The sequence below is a fragment of the Triturus cristatus genome, chromosome 1_2 (assembly GCF_964204655.1).
Source record: "Triturus cristatus chromosome 1_2, aTriCri1.1, whole genome shotgun sequence".
NCBI classification, from domain to species: Eukaryota; Metazoa; Chordata; class Amphibia; order Caudata; family Salamandridae; genus Triturus; species Triturus cristatus.
Genome location: NC_140580.1, coordinates 701,024,988 through 701,040,410, shown reverse-complemented (window position 1 = coordinate 701,040,410; position 15,423 = coordinate 701,024,988). Strand labels below are relative to the sequence as shown.

The 15,423-nt window shown below is 40.1% G+C and overlaps 1 protein-coding gene across 6 annotated transcripts in view; it reads left to right on the top strand.

Moving 5' to 3' along the window:
* KCNMA1 (potassium calcium-activated channel subfamily M alpha 1) overlaps positions 1-15,423 on the top strand; it is a 1,447,720-nt gene that overhangs the window by 1,289,029 nt on the left and 143,268 nt on the right. For all 6 annotated transcript variants that reach the window (XM_085608566.1, XM_085608564.1, XM_085608561.1 and 3 more), the window contains one exon: positions 148-261. In XM_085608566.1, coding sequence (XP_085464692.1) covers positions 148-261 — 114 coding nt within the window. The remainder of the gene's footprint in view (positions 1-147; positions 262-15,423) is intronic.

The window sequence follows — 15,423 nt, the reverse complement described above, 5'->3', positions numbered from 1 at the left end:
CATACCTCCTTTATTTTGCATACTGTGACAAGAGTATTGGCTTGTTTTTTGTTGTTTTATTAGGTTTGTCGGGCATTCAATCGATTGTGTGCTGCCTTTTTTTCTTTGCAATGTGTTTCTAAGTGTTGGTCACTTGTATTGTTGCAGGGTTCACACCTCCAGGAATGGACAGATCCTCGCCCGACAACAGTCCAGTTCACGGGTTGGCGCGTCAGGCCTCCATCACTACAGGAGCCAACATCCCCATAATTACTGAGCTAGGTAAGAAGTGTGCAGCACGCGAGTGGTACAGGGGCAGCATCTTCTCCTTTCCATTTATCAGAAAAGCCCAACCAAGTGCCTGCAAATGGGTTAGACCATTGGAAAAAGATGTTGATAATGCCAAAAATTTCAATATTACTGTAATGATACACCACAGCATAGAAATTAAACTGCAGCTCCACCATGTTGTATTTACCTACCTTGAAGATGAAATGTCACTTTAGCCATTACTATGGGCAATGCAGAAGAGTAAACTAGGCTGGAGCTCGCAATTCAATCACAAAACAATCTAGTTCTTCAAAACAAAGGATGTATTCAATCATTCAGGCTCTGTCTTCACTTCACTACAGGCTGTGTATTTGCCCGTTTGCACAACGAGTCACATATGTGATATATATTTATTTGCTTGCAAGCTATGTGTTTCCTTACACGACTACACTATATTCACTCATGTGGGAGTGTATTCAGTTCCAAGCTCATGTGTTTTCAATTACAGAAAGGACATGAATATAGCATGTTACAATGCATGCAAATACACCGCATGCTATCACAATGCGGTCGTTACGACGACCGCGTTGTTAGTACGCAATAACTTTACATCGCAAGTCATTACAACGACTTGCTATAGGGGCGCGCTGGACTCAGGGATAGTATTATTTACTATTCCTACTCCAGTTTGTGGTTTGCGCAACAGCAGGGAAGGTGTTCGATTTTATATCCAATACCTTTGCACCCCCTACAGCAAGTCGTTGTAATGACATGCGATGTAAAGGTATTGCGTACTAACAACGAGGTCGTTGTAACAACCGTGTTGTAATAGCACTGCATTGTGTAAACGCTGTTTCCCACCGTTTTGAATAGTGTCCCTTATGTCCCAGGTTGATGAACTGGTGCTTCATGGTATGAACCACAGGCGATGCCGCCATGTAATATAATTGGCGCCACATCACCAGTGTCCCTCGCTTCCATTTAACAAATCACAGGGGTTCGCTCTTCAAAATAGTACTTGAGTTCTACTGCCATCACAAAAGTAGTGTAAATTTTTTTTCACATTTACCATCTTAAAGTTAACAAAAGATTTTCGTGGCTTGAGTGGAGTGCAGATTCAATAACATTTTGCCCAAAAAGACACATATTACCTTTCTTTCTTATGCATTTTCAATAACAAACTCTCAAAGTGGAAGTTTGTTTTAAAAAAAAAAAACTAATGACCCCCAAACACAAGTTTTTATTTTCTCTGAATGTGAAGGTCATTAGTTGCATTTTTCTTTTCATCACAACCTGTCTATCCCTAGTGGCAAATGGACAGAACAGAAAGACATGAGACCATCATCTCTAAATAAGGCGTGATGTGGGATTCCCTTACTTACACAACCAACACTCTGTCAGGCCATTGGAGTAAGCTTTTCATTGATGAGGGCCCCGTCAACAGAAATCTGACTGCCTTCCTGACTCTAAATGGACAGGCGGACCAAGAGTTTGGCGGACAGAGTACTTCATCACGTTTTTGTCTGCGAAACAGGGCCGGACTGGGAACCGAAACCAGCCCTGGTAAACCGCTCAGCCGGCCTCCCTGGGGCCGAGCTGTATGCTGGGGCCGGTTTCAGACGATTTTGTTACAGGGGGCCTATATTACCGGTCCCCGGTAACAAAAACAGCCCCCAGGGGCTTAAAACTGGCCCCCACCTTGACGGCCCACCGGGAAACACCCGGTGCCCGCTAGGGCTAGTCCAGCCCTGCTGCCAAACTCAAAATCAGGATCATAGTAGTCAGTAAGCAGATACAATTTGACTGGTAGTTACTTGCGTCAGCGACTGGTAGGGGAAAAAAAAGCTTAGGAAATTTAATTTGAATTAACCCTTTCCCCTTCCACTAGAAGGTGGGTTAGAGCAGCAGATTTTTTAAACGGATGCCTTTGCTTGAAACCTATAAAATGGCAATGGAGTGCTCTCACCATACATTTCCAAAACATTATATTCTTATTCTCGAAGACCTCTGGTTCAAAATTCTTCAAGGTAGGTTGTTTCATTGTGCTGTCTGAGAACTTGCCATCCAGATTGTTAGGTATTGCAGGGATTTATTTCTTGAATCACTTGAAGAATTACAAGTGTCCAGCTGTGTGGCAGAGCCTCATGTCGTATATGGTAGAAATGAAACAAATTCCAATTATACAAGTGAAATAAAAAAAAAAGAATCAGCATGTTACAGAAGTAAACAGTGGTTCTGCCAACTATTAGCTTTAGAAAGCATAAAACTGATTTATACAAATTGTCCCTCTATTAAGAGACTAGCATTTACTGAAAAATATCAAAATTAAGTCCAAACGAAAGAAACTCATGTACTTCTGAGTCAGTAAATGATTTTATAGCAAATTAATGAAAGTTGTGTACTCTATAATGAGAACAAATATATGCACACACAGATATACTCTATACAATTACACTTAAATTTGTGACGTGAAGTGAAAACAAATAAATATATTTACATTTCACAGCACAATATATACATAACGAATGAACATATATTCAAGACACACATTTAAACACAGTGTGAAGTATATGAAAATGTTATTCACCCCAACTAGCAATTAGTCTAGTTATTCTCAATTATTCTGGGTGATTATTTACACTTGATAGTATGCGTCGACGTTTCGACCCCTGGACAATAGTGTGATTACGTGATCGTCTGTGGGGGGGGGGGGTCTTCTTCGGGACTATATATAGAGTCTGTGTGTGGCCTTAAACAAGGTTCCACCTTGAGCTTCCGGATTTCAAGTCTAGGAGATTGAAGGCCAGAGAGTATTCAAAGGCAATTATTAAGCCTTGAGTGCCTGAAGCAAGTTTTATCTGGAGGCGACCGGCCCCGACAAACATTGCCTTGAAGTAAAGGGTGATTAACCACTGAGGACCCCGAGCGCCAGAAGCCGAAAAGTTGTAGGCACCCAGTGCCACTGACTAATCAACCAGCAGATATGATGAGCTACTTTTGATTCAGGTCAACCATCTATTTTTTCACAAGCTGCCATGCTTTCATAACCAAAAATTTGGTATCAGGGTGGAACCTTGTTTAAGGCCACACACAGACTCTATATATAGTCCTGAAGAAGATCCCCCCACATCCGATCACGTAATCGCACTATTGTCCAGGGGTCGAAACGTCGACGCATACTATCAAGTGTTAATGATCACCCAGAATAATTGAGAATAACTAGACTAATTGATAGTTGGGTTGAATCACATTTTCATATACCTCACACTGTGTTTATATGTGTGTCTTGACTATATGTTCATTCGTTATATATATATTGTGTTGTGATATGTAAATATATTTCTTTGTTTTCACATCACCAATTTAAGTGTAATTGTATAGTGTATATCTGTGTGTGCATATATTTGTTCTCATTTTTGAGTACACAACTTTTATTAATTTGCTATAAAATCGTATACTGACTCCGAAGTACATGAGTTTCTTTTGTTTGGACTTAATTTTGATATTTTTCTGTAAATGCTAGTCTCATCTTAATAGAGGGACAAATTGTATAAATAAGTTTTACGCTTTCTAAAGCTAATAGGTGTCAGAACTACTGTTCACTTAATGTACGAATCCATAGGTTATGCACATAACTGGGTTACCCCATTTCTTTATACTGTTACAGAAGTAAAGCATAGGTTGTTCTGCTAAATGACTCAATCCCCATCCGTTAAGTGTTGGATTTAGGCATCTAAATTTACTTAGCATCACAATGCCATTAGACAGATTTACACTTTTTAAGATTTAGATAAGTTAACATGGCATGAATGCGGGTATTCAATTTTCAAGACATCTGGAAATCAGAATCCCTGCTGGTCTTCTTTAGTGTAGAGCCATAATTCACTGGATGTCACACCCTCACCGCTGGAGCACAAGTAGTGTTTGGGTCTGCTGGTTCCACATTCCCGTCTGCAGTATGTATGGTACCTGCAGAAGATGCCTTGCTTCTGCTTCCGAGAGTAAACTCAGTGTGACAATTGACCTCATGTCTAGTATGGAAAAGGTAACCTATAAAATGAGATTCCTTCAGATTAAGTAAGATTTTGCAAGAGAGTTTACCTTTTTCCATTGACCTTCTCCGCTGCAACTTCGTTCCTTGGGTGATCAGGCATTGATATCTTTGGGCCTTCACCATGTATATGTCTATGCCCCACGTTTCAGAGGTAGCATCCTACTACAGAGCTGGACCATCAGATGTAACGTTCCTCTCAGTATTGTGGTGGGCTCTGAAACTGCAGCATGTATAAAAATTCATATATGATCAGAAACCCAAAAGTACTCAAAGGTCTGCTGAATAACATGACAGAACAGTAGACAGTGGCAATATCGTCGCGCTGATGTGGTATCCCACTCCACAGAATTTGGCTATGCAGACCATTCCAGTCTGCCTTAAAAAACTGAAAACATCAATACAAGTTGGTGGGTATTTTTATTCCTCACTAACTAAGTTCATAATGTTAAGCCATGAAGTCTGATATAACACTAGGACTCCCCTAATATTGAGTCTTTTAAATGTTCTTTTTGATGTGTACTGCCTTTCTCCAAGAATAGATGACGAGAGGATAGATTTTGAAATTCAGTACACTGCTTCTAATTCTGTAAACAATGTAAATATTTGGAAGATCTGGTCAAACCAACGTCTCCAAGTCAGTCAAATAAGTCATCTCCTTTGCTAGATTGTGGAATATTGTGACACATTTTGTAAGATTTATACAGAATTAAAAAAACATGATGATGTACTCAGTTGAAGTTGAAATTAAAATGAATATACCACAATGAAGAACAGGATCAAGGGAGAAAGACTACTTTTCTTAAACTGGTCTAGCATGATGGAATGGAATGAACGAAGTTAGGGGTGCAGACAAGTGCCAATTTCAATAGAAATTAAATTATTAAGAGACCACAATTTTCTTGAAAGTACCTAAATTGTTTCTCCATGATGGGTAACAAGGAAGTGAATACATTTGGTAATAGAAATGTTCCTCTCTTCAGAATGTAAGACCATCTTAATTCAGATTTACATCACTGCTATTTTCCACAGTGGCTATAAGCAATGACATCATTTGAGAGTTCCACTAGTAGAACTTCAGATGAGAATTTGCAATCAATGTGAAATTCATTTCTAAGATCCTTTCACAAATTAAGCAATAGAAGACATCGAAGAGCCAGATCCTTTCCTTGCCAGGAAGAGCCTGAGCGGTCAGGACAATCTCTTCAACTGAGGGAGAGCAGATGAATGTTGGTCTGTTCTTACCTTCTTACAGTCAAAATCGACAGAGGGCATTTAATGAGTCCTCTAGGAAGTACACAAGAGGTCTAGTGGTAGAAAACTATTTGAAGAGCGATTGGAAAGCATGCAGGTGCATTTCGAATTGTTTGTGGACATAAGATAAGAAGACTACATCTGCCACTTTTCCACACCTCTGATATTTAATCTCCTATTATAACTTGTGTAAAGTTATTTCCAGTGGATATTTCAATAGGGCTGTAACATGCACCTGAAGGAAGACAGCTGCAGAAATTTAGACCTCAGGCGAGCATGTGTGTTAGAACATGTTTGCTAAATTCAGCTGGTAGAGTGTGTGTGGAACTCTTCTGGAGGCCGAGAACAATGAAATGGAAACATGCAGTAAAGCACATTGTTATGAATTTGTTTTGTGAAACAACAATAACAGGTCCTGCAAAAAAGAGACTTAGACAATTTTGAGGATCATCTATCCAGTGGCATTGGATCATGTCCCAGTATTGCTACTGAGTGATCCCAATTTGATAGACAGCTGCAATAATTATTACATTGCTGCTTTAAAAGACCCATTAGGGTGCCACAACTTCTGCTTCTTACTAATTCAATTGCCTACAAAAACGCAATCGCCTAAGTTTAGTTCCTGAATTTAGTTCTGGTGAAAAAGAAACATCAATGATATTGTGAAGATATGCTTATTATGTTTACTGTGATCAAATCGTATGCATCTGATTCAAGAGGTGACACTCGATAGTCGAGGACAGAAAAAGAGTAGGAAACATGTAATGCTGAATTCCGTACAGATTGCTCTACAGTGGTTAGAACCCCTTTCCAGCTGCTCTTGGTGCATTTTGAATGAGCCTTCTTCTCAATTATGACATTCAGGCTGCCAATAAAAACAAAAAATAAAAAAATATAAAAATAATGGATAGCCACCAGACGCTGTTAACAGGCATGAGTTGAGGTCTTGATATTCCAAGGAGATAGGGAGAGAGCAAATTGAGCTGTATAATTTTTAACATTGTCTTCTGACATCATCAAAAATGATTCAAGCGATGCTATTGTCTGACATATTTGGACTGTCTTATCACCTGTGGGCTGTACTCTAATAAGTGCTGTTATTAGCCACTGTGGAATTGCTCTGATACGCTCTGTACATTGGACATGACCTCCACACTTTAAAGGTAGGGAAGAGTGGTTTAATGTTAAATATCTCTACCTAGCTGAACCAGTTTATGAAGTACTAAAGTGAGCAGCTGAGTTAAAATAATGCAACCGCCTTTTAAGTTTATTTAGCAGGAGCGCTGGGATCCACCATCAGCATTGGAAGAGACTTCCTACGAAAAAATGTCAATTTTAACCTGTCTTTCACCGTAAAAGGTCAAGTGTTAGTCCACAGGTTACATGAGCTGTGATTTATTGTTTCAGAGTGGAGAAAATGGGGGGGATATCAGTTCTACTTCCACAGGTTTTTTTCTCTTATCAGGATCGTAGCATGTGGGCAAACACTGTTGCACCCCGGGAAAATTGGCAGAAATCCAGAAGGTGGCCCATTGGCCTTTTTATGCACAATATGTTCTTTTCTTCAGAGATCTGGCTGATCCATTCCCTTACCTTCTCTCTTTCTACTCTTCTTCTCTTTGATAATTTGCTTATTAGCTAAACCTGGCAAACTGCTCCCTTTGATTTCACTCAGTCAGGAAAAAAACTGTGGAACGCACATTCCAATGATAACTGAGCTGGGTAAGAAGAGCCTCTCTTGTTCACGTCTGTATGTGTGTGTGTGGTATCTCCTCTTCTACCCACTGCCATCAGCTTGTTTTTCCGTTCATTTATCTGGCTGCATCAGAGGGGCAACCCTCCAGGCATTGCTTGTTGATGTGTTTTTGTGATTTTCTGGTGGAAAATTGACTGCCTTGTCTTGTCTTTTTTTTTTAATGAGTTTTTTCACTGAGCATTAGTAAAAATCCTTTGATCGCACCAGTCTGATGGCTGTTTCCATAGCATCGTTCGTCACAATTTCTTGTTGTTGGGATATCTTTGGTTGGTGCCAGCACTACTTCCCAGTTCCATGTCTCTTCACAGTTTCACCCAAATGAAAGGAGAGATAAAGATTGCTTTTTAAAAGAAAAGTATAGAATCAGCTTCAAACCATCCTGTAAGCACTAGGTTTGATAGGTGCACTATTGATATTCCTGATGAGTTACTTTCTACAGAAATGGGAGATGAGAATAGGTCTTCCAAGCTGAAGGTTACCTTGTTTTATAATTCAATAATAACTGATATGCTCTTTGGGCATACACTACACTGCCTTTGATTACCAACTTGTGCACAACGTGGCTGCCTCCTTAAAGCATAGAAAGTTCAAAAAAAGAGGCAACAACAAGAGCACAACATGACCTCCAGCATGAAAACAAATGGGATCGATTGATAATGTATTCATCTGTAAGGTCACATTAAGGGAAATTCATCCAGATTGACTTCAGTTTACCAATAGGTTACATAAATGCAGTTACTTAAATATGTTGTGTTTAGATGGGATATATATTGAGTTGCAAGCAGGCAGGGGAGATGGGGTGGAGAGACAGAATATGCTGCAGTAATATGACAGTGAGAATTAGTTTATATAAAGACCATGAAAATATTAGATTGAAGAATATTTGGAGCTGCCGAACATCAGTTTCACACCATAGTCAAGATATCAGGACGTGGGACTATTTAATGTGACAACAGGAATAGAAAGGTTTAGTCCCCTCATGAATACCTGTTTGTTGCATGAAAGTTTGAGCATGTGTATGTTTTTGGGGTTAGGTCTTGTCATGGATCCTTGGGAGAGATAAGAATGTTTATCTTTTAGGTACAGATGTGTCATTGTGAAGAAGGAATTATGTGGGAGGCAGACAGTGTTAAGACTTCCAGCCTAGTGAGGGAGGATGAAAGGAAGTATATGATTGAAGTATCTTTCTTCCCCTGCTAAGGGGCAGTGCATTTTCGATTAATTGGAGTGAGGCTAGGAATAGGCAGGATTTCAAAATTATGTCAAATGGTGCACTTCCTCCTAGATTCAACTTCTGAGTGCATTAATTGTCTTCAGTCTTTGTACTCCTTACTCCTTTCGCATCTGTCAAGTCTTTCATTCTCAGATTTTTCTATTGAGCTTCGTAGTGATATTTCAGTGATATTTCAGCCCTCATCCTATGTGGAGTCCTGTTATGCATCATGACTGTCCCCTCATTGAAAACCCTTCTAATTGTTGACTTCTGTGTTCTCCTCAGAGAACTCTATACTACTAACAGCAAGGATTTCTTCATAATTGATGATCATGCCTACTTGATTGTCAGTGAGAAGGCCATTATCAGTAACAATACCACTGTCAACAACAACAACTATTTTCACTGTTGAGGAGAGAATTTCTCTTTTTTTTAAAGTAACTTATCAGGTTTTGTGGAGGGAAATTAATGTGGGAATAACCTAAATTCTATATTTACTCTCCCACATAAAGAGTATATTAAGAGTTTGACAGGGTCAAAGTCCCGTGCATACTCTTGCATATGTCCATATGTCTCATTCAAGGTCACCCATTGATCTTCCTGAACCTGAAGTTCAGTAGTATGTCCTCATGAAAGGTGATGGCCATCAAGATAAAAATGACCAAGGCAAAGACCTTTGAAAAAGCACTATTCATCTCGTCTCGAGCAGTGAAACGCGAACGCCCGGTCCCGGCGGTGCAGGCGTTTTTTGCTACATTAGGCTGTGTGAGGGCTACTCCCTCCCCGGTGAGTTGCTGGTAGGCGTCCATCTGGCAGCTACCTGTCCAGCATACTATTGAGGTGCAGATGTGGCCCTGTGCCCTGATGAACTTGCTGTAAAATTTTAGGGCAATGAAACATGTCGGCCGTTCAGGTTAAAATGGTCTAAACATGCCGCTTTATTAATTGGGTGTGAACACGAGTTAAAAATGTAAAATATGTATGATATATGTTCACAACCTATTTTAATGGGGAGTGCAGTTGACTCTTCTTTCACATTACAGGGCTTAGATGGTAGATAGTTGACACCATTATTTCGACACCTTTCTCATTTATGGGTTAAGTGTTCACATTACTTTGAGTTAAGTCACATTTCTTTGTTTTTGTCACAAAAGTGCCAATGATGATAAATTGAGCAAACTGGTTAGTACCTACCAGCAGCTCACTGGACGTTGCTTATGCAAGGCACTTTCTGACCCACCTCACATTTTTCTTAATTTCCGTTTTTTGCCCACCTGTAATTTCTAAGATAGCTGGGTTGGGGTGTTGTTAGGTGGTTGATAATTTCCATACAATTGAACTCATTTTGGGGGGCATGACAAAAGAAAATCTGCATAGCCATACCCAGGAGGTATACCTGAAACCCATTACATAAAGAATGTGCAAAGTGATTGTGTGTTCTTCGGAACCAGGCTGTGTTGTTTTGTAAAGCAATATTCATGCCAACAAAGATGCCACTTTTCACATGACAGAAAGTTTAACTACCGAATGAACTGCCCTTTTCGATGACGACTATGTATAAATTGGAATAACAAATTGAGAGCATTTGATCATCCGCTGCAACATACTTGAAACTATGCCAACTTCTTATTCACCATTGTGACCGCACACTAAATGAAAGTCAGGCTCAGTGGAGGTAGCCAATGGCAGAAGAGTTTTACCCAATGCAGTTTCCCCATATTTTCTCCAAACATGAAGTGTAGAAGTTTTATGTCCATCTTCTCTAAGTATGATCACAAGATGCAGAAGAAGGTGGGCAAATTCATTAGTCATTTTCCCACTGACATGCAGATGAACTGTTAGCATGCCTCCAATCACTCTACTAAAGCAATGATTGACTTAACTGATTCATATTTTAGTAAATACAGTGATCAATTACTGCCTAAGATGCAGTGCTGGTTGACATCTATGAGAGTTAAGCAGGAGGCTGAAGTTAGAAAACAAGAATATATGGAAAGCGCACTTTACAGACTCTTAAAACACACCATGTAATGCCCATGAGTGCCTTGTCTCAATGTATACCATTGTACCTTTGCCCCACAAGAGTCATTTAGACATTGCCCTACAAATTCTGCAAAATTGTAAAACCAAATAGGTAAAGAGTCTCACAGAGCTTCACAATGAACCCAAATATAAGCTTGATTTATTTATTTTTCTTCCCAAGCATAGCACTCTTAAAGAATGAAGGATGCAACGGCAGCTGGCAAGTAGACAGAGTGGGGGGGCGGAGGCATCCAAATGTGTAGTCGGTGCGTGCATGCATGCAAGGTGAGTGGCAAGTGTAAATAAAAAGAAATAACCACTTACCTTGCTTGCTGCACAACATCCAACGTCCTCCTTGCTCCTGTCCTGTTCAGGCTACGCAGGCTCCAGCAAATTCCCCTAGCCAATCCTGGCACTGCTCTCATGCTGGTAACCAGCATGAGAGAAGTGCCAGAATTAGAAGGAGCGGCTGCTTCCAACACTCTCAAGAACACTGGAAGCCTGTGCTTTCTTTAACCCAGCTGTCTAGACCAGCTGGGTTAGAGAGGTTTAAAATGCACATGTCTGGCTGGCTGTTGCAAGATAACTGGCCAGAGAGACATGCACAATTTAAACCTAAGTGTACAGCCAGCCCACCATGCCTCCCTGCTTCAGCACTGGCTTTGCCCCGTCCTGACACTCGGTTCAGGATGGGTGGATTAAGAATAAAATGGTAATAAATTAGCTTTATTACCATTGTTTTCATCTCTGGGGGGCATTTGTGACAGTGGGGTGATGCGATTCCGTCCTAATGGAGGAGCCGCTCCCGGAAGTATGACTTTATACTCTCCTAGTTGAAAAGATCTGACATCAGCAAGAAGGATGCTTGCATATGTCAAACTATCGTGTATGATAGCATGCCAAAGAAAGCCTTCGTTGAGTATTCATTTGCTGAAGAATCATTTAATGGTTCTAGAGAAGAGATTGAACACTCCATTTCAGAAACAAGCAAGAGAAGTAGGACAAGAAGAGTCAAGTGGCTTTCTCGTGGTACTGCGCTGTTAGACAAGATGGCAGTAGAGTCCTGTGCAAGAAAACAGTGGTGCTTTCTATAAAATGTGAATTTACACCTTGTGTCCTCAAAAGTAGTTGTAATTTTAGGAGACAACCTGAACACTAATGAGGGCTACAAAGATGCTCCATCAAGAGGATAATGGTAGTATGAAGACTGTGAAAATGAATTCTAAACATTAAAGTTTTGCAATTATAGAAATATAAAGTTTATGTAATGTTCATTGTAATTTTGCATTAAAACCACCGCCTGTTGCAGGTTGCTGGTTCAGCTCATTGAACACTAAGTTAGACAAACAGCTGACACTGTCCACAAGGAAGATATCATATAAATCTCGATCACATTTAAGAAGTCCCTATTCTGGTGCACTGTTCAGTGCAAGCTATAAGAGAAGTTGATCTTTTAGGAAGAAACAACCAGGTAAAACAACATCGCACACTTCATTGTGAACAACTAATGCACACCATTGATTTAAAGTGGTGAGTGGTCTGGCCTTCAGGTCATTCTTGTATTACCTAAAGAACAGCAAAGTGAAAGTCCTGCTGTACCGCTTCAGTGCAGAGTGTAATATCAGAAAACAGGCAGGTACAAGGTGACTGAACCTGTCAACACAAGCGAAGGAATTGTGGAGATGGGGACAAGACTCAACATCCATGTGATGACAAATCGTATCAGAGACTCACAAAATGCGATTGAAGAGCCACTTAGCTCATGATGTATTGAAAGACATGATGATGGGTAGACCAGGCTGTGGTCGGAGGCGCTCTTTCCAATCTGTGGCAATTCTCAGTTGGATCAATTCACCACAAACACCAGCACCCAGGATCAAAGGGTAAAGTGTTTTCTTTAAAAACATGTATTGCTATTTTCTGCCAATGATTTATCCACAGACTGTAAGTTTAAAATTGTAAGACAGTGAGAACTTCTCTGTATGTCAATCAATCCACCAGATATGGGGAATGTTTCTTAAGTTGAGTCATCATCTTTGAATTTAAAAGTCTGACTACTGAGGTTCTAAAGCACGACTGTTAGAATCTAACTAATGATTGCATGTAAATAGATAGGAAGAAAACTTCAGAATATGAGCTGTGTATTACAGAGCCATCGAATCTCTCAAGCCCATTGCTGTGACAAACTTTCAGTTTATTCCCTCTTCATTGATGGTAACAAAACCAGGCATAAGGCACATCGCCAAAATGATAAACAATACATTTATGTGGAAAACATGCAGGCTGTCTTTATTAATGATCTGGTAGTATCTATTCATGTAGCATTCCCTCCCTAGGTTGTACAACTTGACTGTTACTCGCTGACGTGGGATATGTACGTGCTTTTATTCCACGGCCTCCATGACATACCAGCTCAGATTGAGTTGCTTTGTATTTTGCTGCCATGAAAAAGTATTTAGTCCATTGCTGTGTCAATCCTTTCAAATTATTTCCACGTTTCCACCTTTTGCAAAATAAGGTTTGAAACATGTTTCAATGGAGGCAAATGTGACAGTCACATAAATATGCATGCATAGGAAGCATACAGACGAACCATCTTTATTCACTCATCCATTAATCAAGAGATGCCTTTCAGGAATCCATCTTTCAAATAGCTTGTAGATCTTTATGGATTTGATTGATTGGCAACATTCATAGAGTTCTGACTGACATGCAGGGTCCCTTGGTGCTGTAACTTGCTATTGAAGGTATACACAGTTTCAATTTGAGGCGTTTTTCATGGAAAGTGGTACTGAGAAACTATAGAATCAAGTAGAAAAGTAAGCAGGCTACAAGACTTTCTGACAAAGAAAATGTTACCTCAGTCTTCAAAAGAAGGTGGCAATCAGGATGCGCTAGAACCTCTTCAGAATTATTCACCAATAATACCATTAACAGCATATAAGCATGGTGGTACTCTGCTCTAAGCACCTGAATCCTTGATTACGTCATTGCAACTCTACTTCTCCAGCATTGATGTCTTTCATAGATTCACATTTGATCTCAGTGGCTTCCCCAGGGTGCTAAAGCCTGCAGGAGAATCGCTTTGACCCTGAGGACAGGACTCCAATCTAGTCACAAATTAAGAGAAAATGAACCAATAGAAAGCCCAAGGATATGGTGGGCATTTAACCACACATACAATTAGTGATAACCACAGAGGATTTCCAGCCTAACAATAATAAATAATCGAAATATGGAACTCTTTAAAAGATACCAACAATTGTGAACAACAGCCAAAGATAAGTAACTTATTTTTGTCTGACAAGGTTGAGATCTCAATCGAGGAAATAAAATTTCAGCCTCTTTTTGCAAAAGAGCATAATAAGGACTTCTTGGAGTGGCTGTGGAAGTAAATCTGGTTGTTTTTGCCTTCTTGTATGATCTTTTTCATACTGCCTGGCTCTCTCTGAAGTGCACCTTGACCCTAACCATCCAGTTCATGACCTGAGGGCCTGTTCACTGAGATACTATGATGTCCAGTGTTGTGGAAAGGAGGGTCATGTCAGGCCTGACACAAATGTGCTGGTTCGGAATGAGATTATATGATGTTTATAATTGGTACTACTTACAACCTGAACATATATTCAATGATGCTTCAATGTGGAATAACAAAATTATTTTTATGGAACCCTGTGACATGTGAAGGTGATATGCAGCAAGGATAGGGTGAGGAATAGGCATTTCAAGTAAAAAGATTTGTTGACTTTTCAGATGTATATTGTGTGAGCAGCTATAGACTAGGCCTGGGAGAGTTCATAGAGTTCTACGAGGAACTCCGTGAAGTGCCAAAAAAACTCCACCGAGCTCCACGGAGTTCTGCAAGTGGCAGAGTACGGTAAGTCACTCTGCTCACACTGATGTGTAGCAGTGCGAGTTTGTCCTGTGCTGTAAAATCAGCGTGAATGGCACCATGCGCAGCGCAAGAGTGTGCTGCTTCTCTCTGCCACTCGAGTAAATGTTCTAAAACTTTGCTTATGATGAAAATTACCTGCAAAAACATTATTGTCAGAGAATTCTTCCACCAATAACATTTTTCTCCTGCAACACCTACTACCCATGGGATGTTTCAAACACAGCTTCTTTTCAAAATTGTACTTATACTGTGATGTTGGCAAAATTAAAAGATAAACACTTGAAACTGGAAAAGTCATGCACCCCCTTGATGTAGAGGTGACGTGAGCTACAAGCATACAAGAAACACTGGCTCTGGAATTTGCCCAAAAAAGCCATAGAGTAAGATGTTGCTTACCACATGCTGATGCAACATATGATCTGACAGAGTAGCAAAGATTTGACGAACACCACTTCAAGCAGATATGACGGAAGTCTTCAACTCTCACCCAGGGTGGGTGACTAGTCGTGCAGTTGTTAAAGGGTGGTTTTCTTTATTTAAAGAGCTCTACAGCTCTTACTTTGCTCTTTGTTTCTTTGTTTATTCGGAAGAGGTCTTTCACTATAAACGTCTCTACATTGGAGCATTCCTCTTCTCCTGTGACTGAATATTTTGGATGGAACTTTCCTTGCCTTTGTGATTTTTTCATAATTTCCTCCAATTTATAAAAAGATTTAGGTGACCGGCTATCTATAGATTTCCAGACAGAAAAGGCAACTCCTAAAAGCAGGGACGTCTTAAGGATTTGGGGGACCATGGGCCAAACGTACTTTGGGGGCCCCTGTTGGGAACAGTTTTGAATTCATGATTCAATTTCAGCTCTTTCATGCAGTCTTTGACTAGATCACTAACAGGCACACTTGTTCTAAATGTGTTCACATCAAACATTCAGGGGTAGTGGTGTGTGTTTTCAGTATTGTAACACAGCAGTAGCTCACTAATAT